The following is a 21468-nucleotide window of genomic DNA, read 5'->3' on the forward strand; positions in this document are numbered from 1 at the left end:
AGTTGGACCAAGCTAACTCTTGCCATATTTTGCAATGACAAAATGCAGAGCTGTCACCATGCATGTCAATTTTCTATGAAAATATGACGATTACATGGTATTACCACACTTTGTCACGTGAAAGTCGATGCAGAGTTAGTTTAGGTATTCCAACTTTAGAAATTCCCTGTACTAAATTACATGGCAATTAATTGTAGTTTTTTCTCAACTTTCAGTCTTTTGATTCGTCGTCATACGGGCGGAATACCGCAAGAGGGAGCACGAGCTCTACTGAACGGCCTACGTCAGTCACCGCCAAATATCTCAACACAACGCCCTCTTTCAAGACCTCGAGCATCCCCATCCCCAGCACTGAACGTGCCAGAGATGAAACTCCCATTTCCGCAATCGCCAGCCGCTATGCCAGCTACAGCACCAAGACTGAAAAAGAGAAACCTCCCCCGCCTACCCCCACTACTTCCAAATATGAGAGGAAGGACTACAAACTCTCTGTGCCACCAGCTACAATCACCAGGAGTAGAGATGTCAGCCCCGTGTCAACGAAATACGGCCTCACGCGACCCTCCAGACATTTGAGCCCTGAAAGAAAAACAAAATCATATAAAGATTTGAAAAGCAGAGACCCCAGTCCTTCGGACCGCGACAAAGACATTCCAAGCAAGACTGACAAGTCTTCAGGCTACAATAGCCTGTCGAGTTACAAATTGTATCCACGCCCTACACCAACTTATTCACGGCCCTCATCAAGGGCGGAAACAAAGCCAGAATCTTCCTACAATAGGCCATCTTCTAGGACTGAAATAAAACCCGACTCTTTATATACCAGACCGTCGTCCCGAACAGAAACAAAACCCGAATCGACTTATACACGACCATCATCAAGGACAGAAATCAAGTCTGATACAAGTTATACAAGACCCCCGTCAAGAACAGACATAAAATCGGATGTTACAGTAAATAGATATGGAATTTCTAATCGGCTATCTAATAATTATTTAAGAAGTCCTCCTACAGTAAAAAGAACATCTGTTTCGCCTATAAACCACCCTGAAAACCCTAAAACAGAACCTGAGAAGAAATCGGTGTCACCTTGTACGGTTATAAAAGAAGAATCTCCAAAAAAGGAAGTAGTTGAAAATAATAAAGAAATTTTAGGAAATGGTGTGAACAATGCAGAAAAAGAAGAAGATTGTGAAATGGAAACTGTTACAGTTATAACCCGACATACATCACCTACGCCACCTGGGTCTTCTGTTTATGTAAGAACGAGGAGAGCAGACATGGCAAAAACTATAGAAAAGACTAGAACGCGAAAAAAGAAACGACCAGAAATGGTAGACAGAGAAATACAATCAGATCGATTAGATGATCCTACTCGTTCTAGTAGATTTGGTAGCACTGCTCGTGCTAGTACTTTAACAAACTGGTCTTTATACACGCCTAGCGCTACTAGTTACACGGGCTATGCAGGTCGCTACTCTACACAACCATCTACTCTACGGGATAATGCGCCAAATAACTCCTATAATGATCGAAGTAGCCGAAGTGTGAGCACCGAACCGCACCCAAGAGACATAGAATCTAGCAGCCCCTCTATAGAGAAAAAACTTACGTCTCCTCCTAATGTAATTGAATCTAATCAAGACATCACATTATATGGACAAAATAAAGATGATGAAACATCGGAAATTATTATAAACGTAAATCTAAAGTTGACAAGAGCAAAAAGTCCTTTAGCAGTTGCCTCTGCAGAGCTGGTATCACCTGAAATCACAATAACTAATAGTCAATTACCACCGCAAGTACCTAAAAATGAGAGCTCAACCAAACCAAAAAAACTAAAAGTGCGTAAAACTAGTTCAGATTCATCTACAGATTCTTCTACAAAGAAAAAAATTATAAAACGCAAAAGTAAATCGGGTAGTTCATCAGATTCCGACCAGAATTCAGAAACGGTTGACAAATCAAAAGACAATAAACCTGTTTCACCGCCAAAAAGTATTCAAAAAACTTCATCAAGTAACAATTTGTCTAATGGACATATGAAATCTAAACATTCCAAATCACGCGAAAGTAATAGTCCTGAATCTAGTATCACCTTATCTACACAATCTTCGCTTAGTGAAGAAGATATGACGTCGAAATCTAAAACTAACGAAGTTTCCAGAACATCAGCGGACGAAATATCGATTCCTACCGACCGATCGGCAAAACAACAATCTCCGGTATCTCACAAAAACGAAGGCGCTACTGAAGAAGCAAAATCATTTTTGATTAGAGCCCTAGCACCTGTCACTAGCTTATTTAAACGTCACCAGGAAAGCAGTGATAGCCGTTGGCTAGAAACTTCGACCTCAGAATCCACAGGTAAAGATGTGTCTAATATCACCACAGAGAGTGACAGATCAAAAAGTAAAAATAACACCGATAATATTGTTACTTCTAATGATAATAATCAAGTCAAATTAAAAGCTATAAGGCATATAGAATCTGGAGAAAGAGCGTGGTGGATGGACTCGGATTCAGAGAAAAAAAATACAAATACCAGTGAAAATCAGAATTCACCTGCAGAGAAAAATATACCTAAGAAAATAAGACATATTGAATCGGGTGAGAGGGCGTGGTGGCTAGAATCGAATGGCGAAAGCAAAACCGAGAAATTGCCTCCAACAAATGGTTCAGATAACTCTGATAACTTCAAAATACCAAAGAAAAATAAATACGTAGAAGATGAAAAACCATGGTGGCTTGACAGCTGCGCCAACATCCCTGAAGGCATAGAACGTTTGACGCCTCCCAGGAAATCATCAAGTGACAGTGAGAAGAGCGAAAAATACAACTTTTTCAAAGTGCGACATATAGAATCAGGGGAACAAAAAGATTGGTGGGCTACAAGTAACGAGAACTCAAGTAACAGCAAGCCTGAACATGCTAACAACTTAAGCAAATCTAATTCGAATCAAAACAGTTTGAGCAAATCTGGTTCTTATCAAAACAGCTTGAGCAAATCTGGTTCTTGTCAAAATAGCTTAAGCAAATCTGGCTCGAATCAGCCCAGTTTCCCTCGACGCATAAGGCACATAGAATCAGGGGAACGACCATGGTGGCTGGCAAGTGATAAGAACATTCCAGAAGGGATCGAAAAGCTACCCACTCCGCCACCTCAAGAAGACAGTGACTCATCGGATTCGGACGAAGTACAGGTGTATATACCATCCGCACAAATTCCTCCTTTTCCCTTACACCTCGACGACGAGCCTTTGGGCGATAGAAGAAGTCCAGAAGGTTTAGAAACGCCAAAAGAAACCGAGCAATACGAAGGCCGTATGTCTCCCTACGAGAACCATCGGCAATTTAGACGTAGAGGATCAGGAACATCGTATCAGAAGAGTGCGGATAAATTCGTGTCGCGATACACCGATATCGACGACATTCTGGGGACGTCCGGTCAAATATACAGGCCTTTCATGGACAGTATATTGGCTCGGCGAACGGGTCAGATGCCGTACGACGACGAGGTGTGCGAAGAGATCGATCCGACGCAAGTGAGGATCCACGACAGCACTGCCCAACGACCGGTCATCAAGAAGCTTCGGAGCCGGTAAGTTAATACCCTCGCATCCACAATAACATTTATAAATAAAGCTTGGAACCTAAAATCAAAGATATATAAAATTCCGTATAAGATTAACACCGGATAAAGTCTAAAAAAAAACTCTCGAATAGATAACGATAGATGGCGGACACCTTTTGATATCAGTGAAAGAACATGGGTCAAGTAGCCATATATCATTCTAAGAGTTTTAGTCCTGTGTCGAAAGATGGCAGTAAATTTAGTTGACTACAGTCAAGTGAAAAAATATGGGTGTACACATCGTACTCATAAATATGTCCCATAGCATCTTATTCCAGTGTAATAAGAGCGTAGTACAGTCAGCATCAATAGTAGCGGATGAAACAACGCGCCAAAAGTATCTGATATTCCGGATAACTTTTCCAAATATAATAAATCTCTAAAATTTACATTCAAAAGTATATTTTTTACCGTCTTAAGTGTTCTACATATATAATTATATAACCACCACATTTTGGTAAGCTGTTTCAGAACGGTAGATACTTTTAAACCTTGTTTGATCCGCTACTTTTGATGCTGACTGTACCATATTTATGAGACAATTCTTTCAATACATATTTTTGCACTTGACTGTACAAAAATTCACTTTGAAAATACGCCTCTATACGAAATTTTCTTTGCTAGAATTAAATTGATTTCGTACGTTTCGTAGGTAATAGTACTAATTTAGACGCTTACAACAGTCAGTCCGTTTGTCGATCGATCGTATCATAGTCCATCGTTTTTTTATTAGGGTACGTTGGACAAGATAATACAAGAAAAATGCGTTTTCATCAAGTGTTATAATGAAATATTTTACGAGATCTGAGGTACGGTAGTACCCCCGCCAAGAAGCGCCAAGCAAAGCGCACAGGTGTCTCGAAGCGCTTCTTCGGTTTGGATTATCCCAGATAAACAATATTCTCGGGTTATCATATGATATCAATAGTGGACTTATTAAACACAAAAAGTTTCAATTCTATCTATAAAATATCTATAAAACCTCGATTTCGTCACTGACTCACTCACAAATCATCAAAATTCTTAGTGTACTTCCTGAAGTCCTAGAATGCTGAAATTTGGTATATAATTAGTTTTAGTACACAAACAACAAATAAAAACCTAAAACATGGAACTCTTACCCCCTTCCCCTTAAACTAGGGGATGGAAGTTTGTATTAGACTTGTTATAAATTATTTCACGATTTTTAGTAAATCACCCTTTAAATTACCCCTAATTTAAAGGGTGTGGGGTGATTTACTGGGGAATGGGTATTCCCATACAAACTTAATTCCATGCTGATATAGAAAGTGGGCTATGAAAAAAGGCACAACTGATGTGTAAGAAATATACCCCAAAAAAGAAATAAAAAATGAACAAAATAAAAAAAAAATTTAAGCAACTTACAAGTCTTACAACAAGAAGTGAATCCCACCAAAATCATCGCGATATGCAAGTTTTATGACATTGAGGTATAAGTAGCACTTTAGTCAGCATCTCTAACAAAATGAACCGCACCTCAATGAAGTGCCGGCACTTCATTGCGTTTAGTACGTCTCCGACTACTGGCGAGATACCGCGCGGGTAACGAAAATTTAAATAAAATAATAAAAATTAAAAATGCCTATACGCGTTACAAGAAAAATATTCTAATAATATCAAGTCACTTTAAACACTCGCGGTGGTACAGTCAGCATCAAAAGTAGCGGATGAAACAACGCACCAAAAGTATCTGATATTCCGAATAAATTTTCTAAATGTAGGTAAACCTCTAAAATTCACGTTCTAAAGTATAACTTTATGCTCACTGTACGTACGAGTAGTACATTTATGTCAGTGTGTTATGCATAATGCAATAGTTCTTGTAGTAACGAAACGGCCAAGCCACATATTTTGATTAAGGTGTAGAGTTAGTGAAGTTAGGTCTTGTAGATTTAAGGCTTAATGTAAAGTTAGAAGCTTGGCTCTACATGAGATCTGATAACTTTTTGACAGTGCATGGGAGCCGATATATTGTCAACGTTTTACATGAAAATGTTTTTGGTGTGATAAATAATATATAGATGAATTACCAAGAGACAAAAATAAAATATCAAATATACAGTATAAAGTACCGTAACTCTTATACGAGTAGTGACAAGTACAAGTATTTCAATTACTATAACCATAACACATAGCCTTATTAAATGAATTGTAAAACGCTATTTAAAAATGAAATACGTACTTCCTCATTTTATTAACTTTGCATTTTAGTATTGTTTGCGATATTTTATCTCAAATAAGAAAAACGCTCACAAGGTTTGATACAGTACAGTCAGCATCAAAAGTAGCGGATCAAACAAGGTTTTAAAAGTGTCTACCATTCTGTAACAACTTCACAAAATGTGGTGGTTCTTTATGTAGAACAATTAAGACGGTAAAAGATATACTTTTGAATGTAAATTTCAGAAATTTATCTTTATTTGGAAAAGTTATCCGGAATATCAGATACTTTTGGCGCGTTGTTTCACCCGCTACTATTAATGCTGGCTGTACAAGTACGATAATTAAATTATTATTGTGAGAATGCGCTTATCAACTTGCTTCTTTTGAATAACGGGACCCAATAAGGTGCCGATAGCTTTTGGTGGTTTAATTGGCTCGCTCTGCGCAGAACGGCACAAAATGAACACAGTAATTCACAGTATATTCTACTGAAGTCTAAATGTCATGGTCAACACGCTTTGTCAAGTTTGTGGGGATCCAGAGTATTATTCATTTTGTTTTAAGACCAAAAAAACCGGCCAAGAGCATGTCGGACCATGCTCAGAGTAGGGTTCCGTAGTTACTCCTCCGTCACAATAAGCTAAACTGGAGCTTAAAGTATAGTAGATTGAACAACCAAGGGATGAACTGTGGATGTACGTCTTTTTACTATGAAGGGGAAACTTTTTGCGATAACTCAAAAACAGCTAAACTGATCATATCCGCTATAGTTTTCGTTTAATGTCTTTTTTAAGCTCTACTTCCAAGATTTTTTTCATATTTTTGGACCTATGGTTCAAAAGTTAGAGGGGGGGACACTTTTTTTTTTCTTTAAGATCGTTTATCTCCGAATATATTCACTTTATCAATGTTTGTTGAAGACCCCTATTAGTTTTGAGAGACCTTTCCAACGATATCCCACACAGTAGGGTTTAAGCTAAAAAAAAATCACCCCCGCTTTACGTGTAGGGGAAGTACCCTAAAAAAAATTAAATTTTTAGATTTTATTGTACGACTTTGTCGGCTTTATTGATTTATATATATCCATGCCAAATTTCAGCTTTCTAGCACTAACGACCAAGGAGCAAACTATACTTTAAGCTCCAGTTTAGCTTATTGTGACGGAAGAGTAACTACGGAACCCTACACTGAGCGTGGCCCGACATGCTCTTGGCCGGTTTTTTTATTGAGTTGGAAGTCGGCCTCAGTCGGCCAAGAGCATATTGGCGTATTTTTTAATGTAAAAAATATAAATGAATCAGGAATAAAACTATTAATAAAGTAATGTAGTGAAGATGGTATTGTGTAGTGTGCCGGATTGTAGTGTCACAGGGCCAAATAACCCAGGCAATTACTCATTTCACAGATAATTACGATATTTCGAGCGAAGTTTTCATAACGATATTTTGTCAAATTACCTGCATAAAATGTGTAAAAAGCCGGTTTATACAGTTCATTATAAGTTTTTCTTTAGTTGCGTGCTAATATTTCTTCATTTTAGTCAATAACTTGGAATATTTTGTGTGAAAAACTAAATTGTTACTTTACGCTAGGGCTCGACAAAATGTTCATATGACTGTATCGATAACTCGTCGGTATATTAATAGACACACAAGACATCATTAAGATCGACTTAAGATAATAACGATGGTTATAATACCTTTTTTGAAGGTGCACATGTTTAGCGGTAAATTTAAACTTTACATTTCAACACAGTACTTACATTTTAGCCACTTTTCCACGGCTTTGCCGTAACACAAGCAAACACAAGACAGCGTATCTTTGTCCTAACCCAACTTGTCAGTAGAAAGAGGCACGAAATTAATAAAAAAATTGAAGATACTATAAGCGCTAATAGGGTCTAATAGTAGTAATAATACTCATACATATTTTTTTTAAATAAAAACAAACACATTTGTAAAAGTAGTTGATAAAGCAATCAAACACCGATAGATTATTAATATGTTGTAACATGACATCACTATTTTTGATCTCACATAGACAATTTAACGCACACACTTGCATTTCATTGTTGGTCGCATTTTTGAAGTTTGACAGTCGTTCTTTGTCATCCAGTTCTGTGGCACAGACCCATCCGGCATTCAGCCACGATGAAAAATTCTGTAAAAATAATTTAAACGGCTATTAAATATAAAAAATAAATATTATATAACATAAACAATAAAAATAAATCATTAACGTCAGTATTATAAAAGTAAAACTCATTTATACCTACTTAGTTCGTATGAATTAGTGACACAATATTAAAACTCCTTCGGTAGTTATAGCTTTTTTTTTCACAATCCATAACTCCCGCGGGAACAATACATACCTTTATCTTTCAGTATATCTGCATGAAATAAGATCTGTTTCGAGCAAGTTTAATTCAAATTTATTTAATTATTTTCCTAGGTGTAAAATAGGAAAGTGTATTCAATCGTATTCCACACTCGTATTTCTAACTGCTTTTCAACCATGGAGGCGCATGCCCGAAAATACGTGCAAAGGATTTAAACCACGGCAAACTTATGTGTGCGATCGGAAAAATATGAATTAGACTCAATATCAACCAATAAAGCATGTATATTGCTACTTCTGTGAACTATGATAACTTTGTCCAGCAACAATCTTAGCGATGCCGGTGGATAGAAATTTATTTAAAAATTTTGGTGAACAAATTCGCCTCAGTCGCTCTTCAGCTACGATATTAACGCCAGCAAAGACATTTTTGTTTGTGTTTCGTGGAGGCGGAAATGAACGATCTTATTGCTCCATCATTAAAATCCTGTTTCGAACGAACTATGCCTACGTAGAATTATTCTAGAAGGCAGGCGAGATGAACGCTTACTCGAACTATAACGAAAATTATTGTAAAGCTTGATTTGTTGATGAAAATACAAAAATCATGATATCAGTCATCTAAAATCATTAGTCAGACCAAGCTAAGTTGGCAGCGATTTTGATAGCCCGGCCTGTGCAAGTGTTAAGTAAATGACGTAATTTCATAGAAGTTTGACGTTTAAAATAACACCTGCACTGTCTAGGTTGTCAAAATCGCTGCCAACTTATCTTGGCCGGACTCTATAAGATTTGATTTTACAAAAATGGGAACACTTTGTGAGTATAATTATACTTTGAAACAAAAAAATTAGTTTATAATTCGGTTGAGATATGATGGAGTTCTGAGGTAACAAAGGAAAAGGAATTGAGAAGCCCCTTCTTGTGGAATATTTAAATCGGTTAAAAAGAGCCTGCTTGTGCAATCGAACTGCTATTTACTCGTAGCTATAAAAGCGGTATTCCACCAGTGTGCCGCACTGTACAGCACAAGCATTTATGTACTGAATATGCTTGTGTGTGTGTTTGTGTGTGTGTGTGTGTGTGTGTGTGTGTGTGTGTTCTTCAGGGATATAATGACAAACATTAGTAAGGATATTAAGATCACAGTTACTGATCCTTAAACATTTTTGTATCTGCTTGGATTTCTTTATAAACAAATTAAGTATTCGAGTCAAAAGATCGGCAACCGTTGGGAATACAGCCTAAACAAAACCTGGCCGCGCACGATTCCCGAGATTTGTCGTTGATATTGCGTAAGTTTGGATTCATTGAATATCGTTCGGCTGCGTTGTTACCCAAGAAGACGCGTTTCCGGGTTTACTTGCGTGAAATAATACCTAAGTGTGGCCGTCTTTTAAGATCCAGAATGTCTTGGTTTTGCGATATGCACTGCGAACTCCAAAGTATACTAATGCAAATTATTTGCATTAGTATACTAGTATGATCTGTATGAACTAGCAGGTAGGTACACGATGTGACTACTACTTATTATATTCATAATTTAAAAAGAAAAACTAGTGTCTATTCCAATTCTTGGGATATGTTGCCAGCGGACCCCAAGCTCCGATGAGCCGTGGCAAAACTACCGAGGAAACGCGAGGAAGAGGATGACGATAATTTAAAAGAATACGCACCAGAACAATAGCTACTCTACACCGTGTTTTTATTGAATTCCGTTTACTCCGGGGTATGGATAAGTACGTATAAAGAAACTAAATGACGTAGTTAATTTTAAAAATATATAAAAGTAATTAAATGTAAAAATAGATATAGCGTTGTTGTAACACGCGGGTATTACATTTAACTTGACCAAACAATTAAAAACTGTGACATATCAATGTCATTTAGAACATCGATCGTCCTTGATAGTACTTACGTTTAGTAGCAAATGTATAAACTAGTACTAAACACTAATCTATATGTAAGCATGCTATAAAGCAAGTGTATACGCTCGGAAAGACCTTACTTATCAGATAAAAATAAATTATTGATTATCTCAGAAATGTAGTTAATTTTTTAACCATTAAAAACATACCTTCTCGTGTATATATGTTCTATGCAAGAAACAAATCAGCGTTCCATACTTACTATTTCCTAAATCTGGGCTTTATAATAAAAAATATATAATTGTACATCGTTTAGCGTGAACCATTTAACTCAAATGACTTGTCTAGGTTTACTTCACTAAATTTAAAAATATATTATAGAACTGTGTAGTTATAATTAGTATCAAAATTTGCTTAAAATCGATTTTTATCTCTTTCAGAAGCGAGATCATTGACTGCCGGGACGAAGATCAGGTATGTAATTAATGCGTACTTGTACTATTTTCTCAGTCTAACAATTTAATATTCTAATGACGCGAAATAATACAGGTAAGTAAGTGATTCACGCTCGCACACGCATTCAAGTAAGCAATACCCAGTATGGATGCAATATGAATATAGGTACCTATTTTATTAATTATCAAATATCAGCAGCGGTTGTAGCATAGTTCCAATTTTATCATTTGTCACTATGCCCACCACTTTCGCACATACAATCTTATGAAATAGGCATGGTGACAAATGATAAAGAGCACGACCATCTTAACCCTGCAGCTAATTTGTAGCATTGCTTTTTACGTGGGCTCTTTTGCTACATTGATACAAATCTTATCAAAACTTCCTTGTGAAGCAACAGGAAACCATCAATCGTCGAAATCAAGTATAGAGTAGTGCTTCGGCCTTGCCCACGCATTTTAGTTTCGCTACAAGCAATAAAACACTAATTAAACAATTCGTGAAGTTGATCCACCCGTATTAAATACGTACAGCAGGAAAACGAGCGGTGTGTGTAAATAAATCCATTTAGACCTTGGTTGTGTCAATATAAAGATCTCAAATCAACAGAAAAAAATTAGAACTAATATACTGCCCATAAATATGCCCATAAATACACCGCACTATGTATTATAACCACCGTTAGTAACAACCAATTTTAAATTGGAATTTACTACTTGAGATAATCTTTTTTGGACAAAGGAAAATCTGCCGCCGAGTGAAATAACTGTACTTATCTTTAATTTCTTGTTTGACTTGCGTTCACACGAAATGCGGGTGCTTTATCAATCAAACGTCGATATTTATTAAGTTAACAGAGAATCCTATAAATAATTGCATTATGTTCATTAACCGGGCGGGTTTTACATCGATCACGGTTCGGTTTTTTATCGAGTATTCAGACTGGCAACTTTTTATACATCCTTATGCGCTAGCACGATTTGCTCCAAAATTGCATTTATTTTTCTCACAGATGGGCAACATCTTATTGCTGCGTATATTCGCCATCAGATATAACGGAGATTAGAAGGAGCACGCATATATGAACAAAACCCAATTTTGGTTTTTAACTTTTATAAAGCTACTTCTGTAAGTCTGTGCTGTGGCTCCAGTGAATGGGGTAGAATCAGGCTAAGCTAACTCCCCACCATGTTTAATATCACAGAGTGAGCAATTATTTTTAACGTCATTATTTCATGTAGGTCTACCTATGTTTGACGTTTATGATGACAATTCCACGCTCTGTGCTATCAACACGGCGCTGAGTGAGCTTAGCCTGACTCTACAAGTATCACGCGGCTAGGTACAGTACAAGTATTAAATTGAACATACACCCTTTTCACCTAATCTGAGCTACAGAATTGGGGTTTAGGACCAGGACCGAAGATGATGAAATGATTATGTATAGGCTTCGATAGATAGATTCATCCATTTCATAAACGCTTGTCGAGACTAACACACCCCTTTGTTTGTCCTTTTCCGTCACTTTGATATTTGTGTTTATTTTAAATATAGGGTAACAATTTAACAAATGTGGAATAAATTTTATGAAGAAGAGACCGATATCTTATTTATCAAACAAGTACCTATGTTATGTAGCCTATGTAGGTGAGTACTACAAGCTTTGATGTGAGCTAGGCAAGAACGAGTATCTTATTCAAATTTACGGTGTTAAATAGGTAACACGTCGAGTTGTTTTTTTTGGGTAGTTATTTTCAAGGGCTATAGTAACCCGTTAAAAAGTAGTTAGACTTCCTATGACAACGGCGTTTGACTGCGAGCGGGTCACCTATAACGCTAATTGTCGGATTACTGGGCGTGCCGGATTGGCGAGCGCCGGAATACTGAGCACTTACCGTAATAAAAATCCTTGCTCTACGAAGCAGTATAACTATATTGTCACAGTATAATACTCGCCCACCATGCTAGCCGGCCCGTTGTTAACAGCAATCCATTTTAATAGCCCGTGTAAATATTTGTTCCCATTGGTCTGATGCCGTTTATGGCACTTAATGAATCGCACGCGCAAACATAGCTCTACAGTCGGCGGCAGCGCCACTGTCTTCGGGTAGACAGGTGACAGGGCAGAGTATTCCCCTTTTAAAAGGAGCAGGCAGTGGGCCCACCGCGAACCACTTCGTTCATTCGTCGATTTGCCTCTCTATCGCTCGACTGAGCTAGAGCGACAGATAGGCAGATAAAGAAATTTTGATATTCGAGGTAGTAATTTGATCTGCATATCCATCATATCTGTGCTGTGGCTCAGTGTTTATGGGAATTCGAGTGAATGGTGCGGTGAAGGTTAATGAACTTATGCTCTGTAAGTAAGCAATTGTAAAGACATGACAGCCAAGAAATAGTATGTCACAGCATTTTTTTTACTACTACGAGCATCAGGGATTATACTACGCTTACTTCTACCTTTGCGTCCGATAGCACTGCCAAATCGTATGTACAATAATCGTAAATGTTAGCTTTGTCAAGTTTGTAATCGAATTGATACACAACGTATGTATTTTCAGTTGGGGATCGTACGGCCGACGGGTTTTTGGCTCATATTATAGTAGTTGTACACGTAGACGCGAAGCTGGTTCAGGTGTCCGAATTTCGATCCGTAGGTAGTCGGTTGCATTGTGCTAATAACTCTAGACAAATGTAGGATTCTCTTTTTGGAAGTAATTTAAAGGCCGATTTTTCTGTGTAGTCGAATGCCTTTTTCGTCAGTATTCGATAACATGTGGAGGATAGATAGTGTTCTCTTCTGTAGGTACAATATACGTATAATAAATATAATTTTCATTACACTTGCTCGAAAAAGATCTTATTTAATTTCACTGAAAGACAAAGGCATGTATTACTCCCGAGGGAGTGAAGAGCTTTTCTTTAATTATGTCACTAATTCATACGAACCAAGTAGGTATAAATGAGTTTTAATTTGAAAATACTGACTTTTATAATTTATTTTTATTGCTTATTTTAAAAAAAATAGATTCATTTAATTGGCGTTTAATATATTCTTACAGAATTTTCAATCATGGCTGAGCTGAATGCTAACCTAACCTGTCAAAGAATGACAATATGGCGGACGAATATTTGAAAAATCAACGTATTTCAGAATTATTTCGCTTAAAATTTTGTGTTTTCTTCGCAAATGTGACGACATTGTGTGTACCTCCGGGGGTATGAAAACCTTCGGTTGTCGTGCACCTAAAGACCTAATTTGCAATATATCACCCCTTCCCCCACGTTGCACAATGTACTACCTATTTAAGAACAAGTTGTGATTTTGTATTTATTCCACCCAGCATGAGCTCTTCAACCTACATAGCCAATTTTATCCAAATCTAAGGAACAATAATCGATAACAAAAAAACCGGCCCGTATATTTTGATAATAAATTAAGCAATAACAATCCGATGAAGGAAAATATTGTAAGGAAACCCACATACATTCGCGAAGAATTTGAAAGACTGTAAAGTTTCCAACCGACTTTCAGGTATCGTGTGGATAGGGATTGCAAACCGGATTGATTTTCAATCCGGCCGGATCAGGGCGGATTTTGGCCGTAGTCCGGCCGGATCCGGCCGGACCGGATCCGATTTGGTATAGGGATATAAAAGTTAATTAAATGACATATTTTTCTAGTTTTTTGCGTAATACGTATTCCTAAATCTATAATTTAAAGTTAATAAATAACTTCTTAACAATAAAATAGAACTTGGTATTAAAAAGTGTCACAATGTCAATATCATTTTAAAAACAAAATTTTAAATCGGTAATTTATTATATTTAACCATTCTAAAGTGCTCAAATTTTCGTTTACAACTATAAATTTGATTAGTTTCCAAAGCCTGATGATGGGGTGTGGGGTGGGAATTGGAGCTCCTTGAAAGGACAAGTTTTCGTAACTGTTCTTTGATTGAATTCTTTGTAGAGTCTGTTCGGAAAGAGAAGAGTCGTGGATTGTATTGGGCCCCATACTTTCCACGACTCTTCTCTTTCCTCACAAACTCTAACGTTGACATCCATTCTAGCATAGAGAAATAAGAAGTACATAGAGTGCTCACTCCATACATCAGTTTTGGTACCAAAACGCTTATTATTTTCGTAGTCGACATCTAGCATCAGGCGCGGATACAAGATTTGGCTTAGGGGGGGGCCATTTTGAGAAAATCATATATTTTTGGTAAAAAATAAAATTTACTCAATTTAGTAATGTGAGAGCCAGGGTTTTAGGGGGGGGGCATTGCCCCTATGGCCCCCCCCTTGTATCCGCGCCTGTCTAGCATCGAGTAGCGGAACTCTCAGTACTGCTACTCGACAATAGATATCGCGGCAAACAAAAAGTCTAATGCTCAACGATTTTCCGCTAATATTATAACCAGAGTAACCGGAACTCTATTTTAAACTCCTACGCTTACTATTATTTATTACTTTTAACGAAGATATTTTACTTTTAACCAATAATGATATTAAATGCGCTCTAGTATTATCTTGCTCTAATTTATTTGTCCGAAAAAGTAGTAGACTGTATAACTTAAAAAAATTGTACTTTTTTTTAATTTATCGAAAAGTATATTGGTCAAATTATAAGGAACAACACACGACATGACGATCTCATGCGAAAAACAATAGAATGTATGATTGAAAACCATCGCGGAAAGCGACTCCCTAAGAAAAGTTACATAGATGAAATAAAGAATTGGCTAGACGTAGAGTAGCATGTACCAGGAGATGAAGGAAATTGCATAAGATTGGATGAAATTGTAAAGAAAAAAGATTCTCTCTTAAATTTGAATAGAAAAGAATCTATATTTTATCATATATATACATATATCGGAGAAAACTAAAGATTATCAATATTATCATATATTCTTCATTCACACATATTGATGAGCCCAACTGTAGTCGGTTAATCTCGTATCACAACATTATGACACGACATTAACTTTAGCATAAATTACAAATGCCTTCCATGGCATCTCCATCCTTTCATTTTTCCTTCTATTACAGTATTTATGTAATCGTCATATCGTGCCACCAATATGAAAGAAGAAGAAATCCTCTTCTGTTCTCAGTCATCGTCATAATATAGTACATTACGATACAAGTGCGAAAAATAGGAAATTCGAAACGAGTGGCGATAAATTAAAACACGACCGAAGGGAGTGTTTTAAATCGACACGAGTTGCGAATTACCTATTCGCACATGTATCGTACAATGTTTTACAGTACATATGGCCCTTTAAATGTTCGACACAGTAACATAATATGCTACTTCTCGCACTAGTGCTATAAAGTAGCCCCTTATGTACTGTAAAATATATTTTTATCTTACTAAATTTAAACTTTTTCATTCATTTTTTGTTCTGTTCAACTTCATACCTCGCATCCAGCGCCTTTTCCTCATCTGAAACGCACAGCGCGTGCTGTATTTAGGCGTTTTTTTATTATACCGGATCCGGTCCGGATCCGGTGATTTTTACCGGATCCGGTAGCTCCTGAAAAGTGCCGGATCCGGCCGGATTACCGGATCCCTACGTGTGGACTATAACCATCCGTCATCCGTCTATTTCTTGTGTGACGTACGATAACTGAATGATATCAGTTAGATGTAATTCTGTACCCCTAGTGTAACTTTGATCGACATCATAACGTGACGAACGCGTTTGCGTTAAGTCTCATTTTGTATAGGATTTTGATGTTCCAAAACGTCCCGCTTGGCGCGCTCTTTCGAAATCCAATACAAAATGAGACTAAACGCAAACGCGTACGTCACGTTTGGAAATCGAATTTATTTACACTAGGGGTACTGTACCCCTAGTGTAAATTTATTCTATAGCGAAACGTGACGTATGCGTTTGCGTTAAGTGTCATTTTGTATGGGATTTTAAGTGTCCAAAACGTTCCGCTTGGCGCGCTGTGTCTAAATCCCATACTAAATGAGACTTAACGCAAACGCGTACGTCACGTTTTGAAATAGAATAAATTTACACTAGGGGCTCAGTACCCCTAGTGTAACTTTGATCGACATCATAACGTGACGAACGCGTTTGCGTTAAGTCTCATTTTGTATAGGATTTTGAGGTTCCAAAACGTCCCGCTTGGCGCGCTCTTTCGAAATCCAATACAAAATGAGACTAAACGCAAACGCGTACGTCACGTTTGGAAATCGAATTTTATTACACTAGGGGTACAGTACCCCTAGTGTAACTTTGATCGACATCATAACGTGACGAACGCGTTTGCGTTAAGTCTCATTTTGTATAGGATTTTGAGGTTCCAAAACGTCCCGCTTGGCGCGCTCTTTCGAAATCCAATACAAAATGAGACTAAACGCAAACGCGTACGTCACGTTTGGAAATCGAATTTAGTTACACTAGGGGTACTGATGTCTGTTGGTATACGTTCGAAGTTCGAATTGGCCTGTGAGTGTCGAGAAACATACATAGGCTGAGAATATTATTATTTCTCACACTTGAAAATAAAACGAAATACCCGACCAGTGAGCATGACGTTAAGTTATAAATATTGCATAATATAAATAGTTTTAGTTGTTTTTGTAATAACGTGTTTATTACTTAAAAGACACATTTACCTTTTCGGATTAAAAATGTCTAGACTGCTAGAAACTTAATTTAAATAAATCGCAGTATTGCTATCGTTTAGGTTATTTATCTTTGACTAGGATATTTATATTTAACTCGTGATATGGACATTTTTAAATCGTCATATCATAACTTATATGACTTTAGTTTAATTTTATGCAAATCATATTTTATCTTTTTTAAGAAATAGGGTTATTCCCACTAGTTACCACCAAACCAAGTAGTTACCACTGGTAACAACTTGGTGGTAACTAGTGGGAATAACCCTATTTTTTAATCCTTTTCCATGCCGCACCAGTCTACAAGACTAGTTACCACCAACTTGGTTTGGTGGTAACTACTGGGATTTTTTTCCCACTGGTAAAAGTTGGGATTTTTTTTTGTCCCAGTAGTTACCACCTAAATTTGGTTATCGTTCAATATTAATAAAAACAGTATAAATATAAAGTGATTTAATTAATAATTAATTCTAAATTAATTGAGTACAGAGAAATCTACCGATATGTCATTTAAAAAAATCCGTGCAGTATCCTAAGCTACAGGATGTACTGAATCATCAATACTTACACCCATAATCCTACTTTCTGGTTAAGTCGCAGTCGAATAAAATGTTAATATTGGGGTAAATGACGTACAAATGTATAGTTAAAAGTGGAATTCATATTCCTCCGAGTCTCCTATTAAAAGAATGTCCCCTGGAAGTGTATAAGCGTTAAACTTAGATTCAGCAAGTATTTTCGATAACAAGATGTATTTTTTGGATGGTACATATCCAACATGACTGGGATTCCTTGAGGTCCCCAAATGTCAAATAGTGTGGGCATGAAAAAGGGGCCTTAAATTTATATACATACCAAGTTTCATGACTGTTCTAGAGATTTCGAGGTTGGTCTTAATCCGATTGTGCTATTACTAGATTTATGGGTTTTATAATGACAAACTAGAGCATATTTGACATTACTAGCAAACGTAATAATATAACATAAAGTTCCCCATTTTCGAGTAAAAGCTATCTTCTGTTCGTCCATATTATGCTTTGGACTAGTATAATAATGCATATACTTAATTATATATCTTTTATTTTTTTTAAATGTACCTAACCTTATTATGAAATGCAAAAACACATGCCAGAGATAGTGATAAAAAACAAAACTTTCCAAATTCAAAATAAAAAAATTGAAAAAAGAACCTTGTAAGAGATCAGGGCGGCGCGGGAGCAGTGAACTGAGGAGTGCGCTGCATCCTTGACTTAGCCCCATTGGGAATTGCGCGCTAGAGCGGGACGGTACGCAGTGTGTGCGTTGCTGACATTTTCGACCAGTGACGTCATGGCCATAGATTAAAAGGAGAGCAGTCAGTTGATTCTATTTCTTAAGGATTTTTAATTAAATGTTGAATTGCTGTTGGATAAGTATTTCACTTCTGAAAATATTGATACGAAAAATGTGCCAAAAATATGTATACACGACTTTATTGCCGTATATTAAGGTAGTGTATACATATTTTTGGCATGTTTTACGTATCGATATTTTCAGACGTGACTGTACAACAAAATGCTTATATCATTTTAATTTCAATTGACTTTAAACCCCAATGGGGCATTCATATAAACTAGTAGGTCATTTTATAAAAATAATAACCTTTTTCCATTTATCACTTTACTTTAAATGAATTATTAATAATAATTTTAGCAACTTCTATGTTAGTAATATTAGGAATAAGGCACATTTACACTAAGATTGAAAACACTTTTTTTTAAAGTTACATATATATACGAATACCTGTACTCGTTACTCTTTGAAGAGGCTTCTAGCCATTCACAGTTCATCTCTTTCTTCCGCGCCGGCCATCGATACAATGTCTTTCCTCGCCAACCCGACTAAAATCGAACACGAACGCAACGGTACTACTTTCACAGCGCCCAGGACTCCTAGACACGGCCGGGTAGTCGCCGTGAAAATTCTACCTGAGGCGGTAAGGCATGTTGCAAGACAACATGATCTTCAGTAATACATGTGGCCGAGTGCGGCGCCGGTCGGTGTCAAAACAATCGGACAATGAAGTGTGGTTTAAACTGTGAAGTTCGTTCTGTACCCCTAGTGTAACTTTGATCAACATCATAACGTGACGAACGCGTTTGCGTTAAGTCTCATTTTGTATAGGATTTTGAGGTTCCAAAACGTCCCGCTTGGCGCGCTATTTCGAAATCCAATACAAAATGAGACTAAACGCAAACGCGTACGTCACGTTTGGAAATCGAATTTATTTACACTAGGGGTACAGATCTCTCAAAAGGTAGACTTGCTAGTTTTTAAATATGTGCGGAGCCGGTATTTAAGTTAATAAACGATCTTTTGTTTTTATAGAACATGACTTGTTATAAAACTGACCACAGAGCTTTTCGTATAGAGTTCTTCTGTTTAAGGCTTTTTTATTTTAATCTATAACTATATAAAACTTGTTTCTTCTGGGACATATCAAAATACTGTGTAAATTTTACAATAGTTATTGGATTAAGAATGTTGTGATGAAAAAGTATTGGTTCACATACTTAAACCAACTTTATAACTACCTTCTTTAGCGATAGTAATCGCCCAGGACTGGTTTTCTATAGCTATTGTACACTATTTTTAAATTGGACAGTAAGTACCTATCGTTAAATGAAACAAAACGGATTAAAGACAACTCTAAAAAGCACAAAAACATTAGTAACGTTTCATTCGTTGTTTAGGATTAGTCTAATCATTCCATATTCCCTATATGGCACAAATAATGACTAAATATGACATAAGCACAAATTGTCTTTTTACGTAGTGCCCTTGTTATATCTTCTTTAGAGATGCACTGGATAATCGATTACTATCCGGTGTGTAATATACCTTATTTTGACATCCGGCCGGATACCATATAGTAAGATACTATGACACCCCCTTGACCCCCTTCCCGGATCCGCCCTTGTATATAGAATAAATAAACAAGTAGGTCAAAATTCAAAACATAGATCGTAAACTTGAGGTATACGGACTTGAAAAACTTTTTTATTATGAAATCAAAAGATGGTTATGGGAATGAAATAAATTAAACAATTAGATGATACCACATAACATTTACCTAATATAGGTTAAGGTTGTTAGTTAAATTTATATAATCAAATATTTTATTATAAGGCCTTTACGTGGGTCATTCGACTTTAAACGCACTTAGCGGCGTGCGGCATTATTTTAATGAAACTGAATTGATTTCAATATTATAGACAAAAGTTTGATGTTTTGATTTTTAGGTTCCGTAGCCAGTTTTTAAATGACGTGAATACTTTTAAAAATAAACACGTTGAAATTTAAAAAAAAGTTCGTACTCATTTATCAATCAGGCGTATAATAAATGTGTAGTTATTTAAACTTTCAAATTCTTACCATAGACTAGGATTTATTGCTGATTCCATTTATTCCTTCCCTTTGTTCATCATCTATCGATTAGTAAGCCTTTTATCAGCTGTTACTCGATAACGATAACGCAGTTCAAACAACAATGAAGTGTGAATTTTCATAAGCAGGTATTCCTATAACAAAATGGTCTTATAGACATTCTTTGACCTGACGCGTTTATGCTTTTTATATTATTCGCAGAACTTACATTTCACGGTGTAAATACTGTAAATCTTATCACTTAGGAATTGAGGTTCTTTATCGCTGGAATCGTTAGCAAACTTTTAGTGGTTTTGCTGTCCAAAATACACTAATCCATTGTAGAGATTCTATTGTTTATAAACTTACAACGCTAAGATAATTGATTGCCCAGAGGTGTCAAACAAAACTAAATAAATATACAAGAGTCACGTTATATAGCAAATATGCAACAGTACCAAAGAAATTATGGCTTGGTAAACATTTTAGTAGCGTAAGCTATTAAAATAAGTACTGAACTGTACTGAAGTTTAGGGCCTTGACATTTCAAACATACCTATAACACCTATATCTTCAAATGTTTTAGTTCAGCCGTCGTATCGTTAAGAAAGGCTTTTTTATTGGAAATTTAACCCCTAAAACATAGTTGAGAATATTAACGAATTGTTTGCAGATGAGGTCATATGATGCTATTTTTCTAGTCACATCACGGCTATTCATAACATTTACATTGCTTGCATTTATGCTTTCAAATCATAATCGCTTGTATGACTACATGACTGTCTTCTAAACATTAAGCATTAACTGTGGCTATTTTAAACTGAGCAAACTGTAAAAATGAGTGAAAAAGGCATTTAAAAAATCAGTACACATGACAGGCATCACATGCATGAGAACAAAGAACAAAAGCCATGTTCCCAGGAACAAATTAAAAAATA

The 21468-nt window shown here is 36.4% G+C and overlaps 1 protein-coding gene across 3 annotated transcripts in view; it reads left to right on the forward strand.

Moving 5' to 3' along the window:
* LOC133524847 (FH1/FH2 domain-containing protein 3) overlaps positions 1-21468 on the forward strand; it is a 110642-nt gene that overhangs the window by 26579 nt on the left and 62595 nt on the right. For all 3 annotated transcript variants that reach the window (XM_061861167.1, XM_061861021.1, XM_061861093.1), the window contains exons 3-4: positions 216-3601; positions 10464-10497. In XM_061861167.1, the coding sequence (XP_061717151.1) occupies positions 216-3601; positions 10464-10497 (3420 nt within the window). The remainder of the gene's footprint in view (positions 1-215; positions 3602-10463; positions 10498-21468) is intronic.

Source organism: Cydia pomonella, chromosome 1, assembly GCF_033807575.1.
Source record: "Cydia pomonella isolate Wapato2018A chromosome 1, ilCydPomo1, whole genome shotgun sequence".
Lineage (NCBI taxonomy): Eukaryota > Metazoa > Arthropoda > Insecta > Lepidoptera > Tortricidae > Cydia > Cydia pomonella.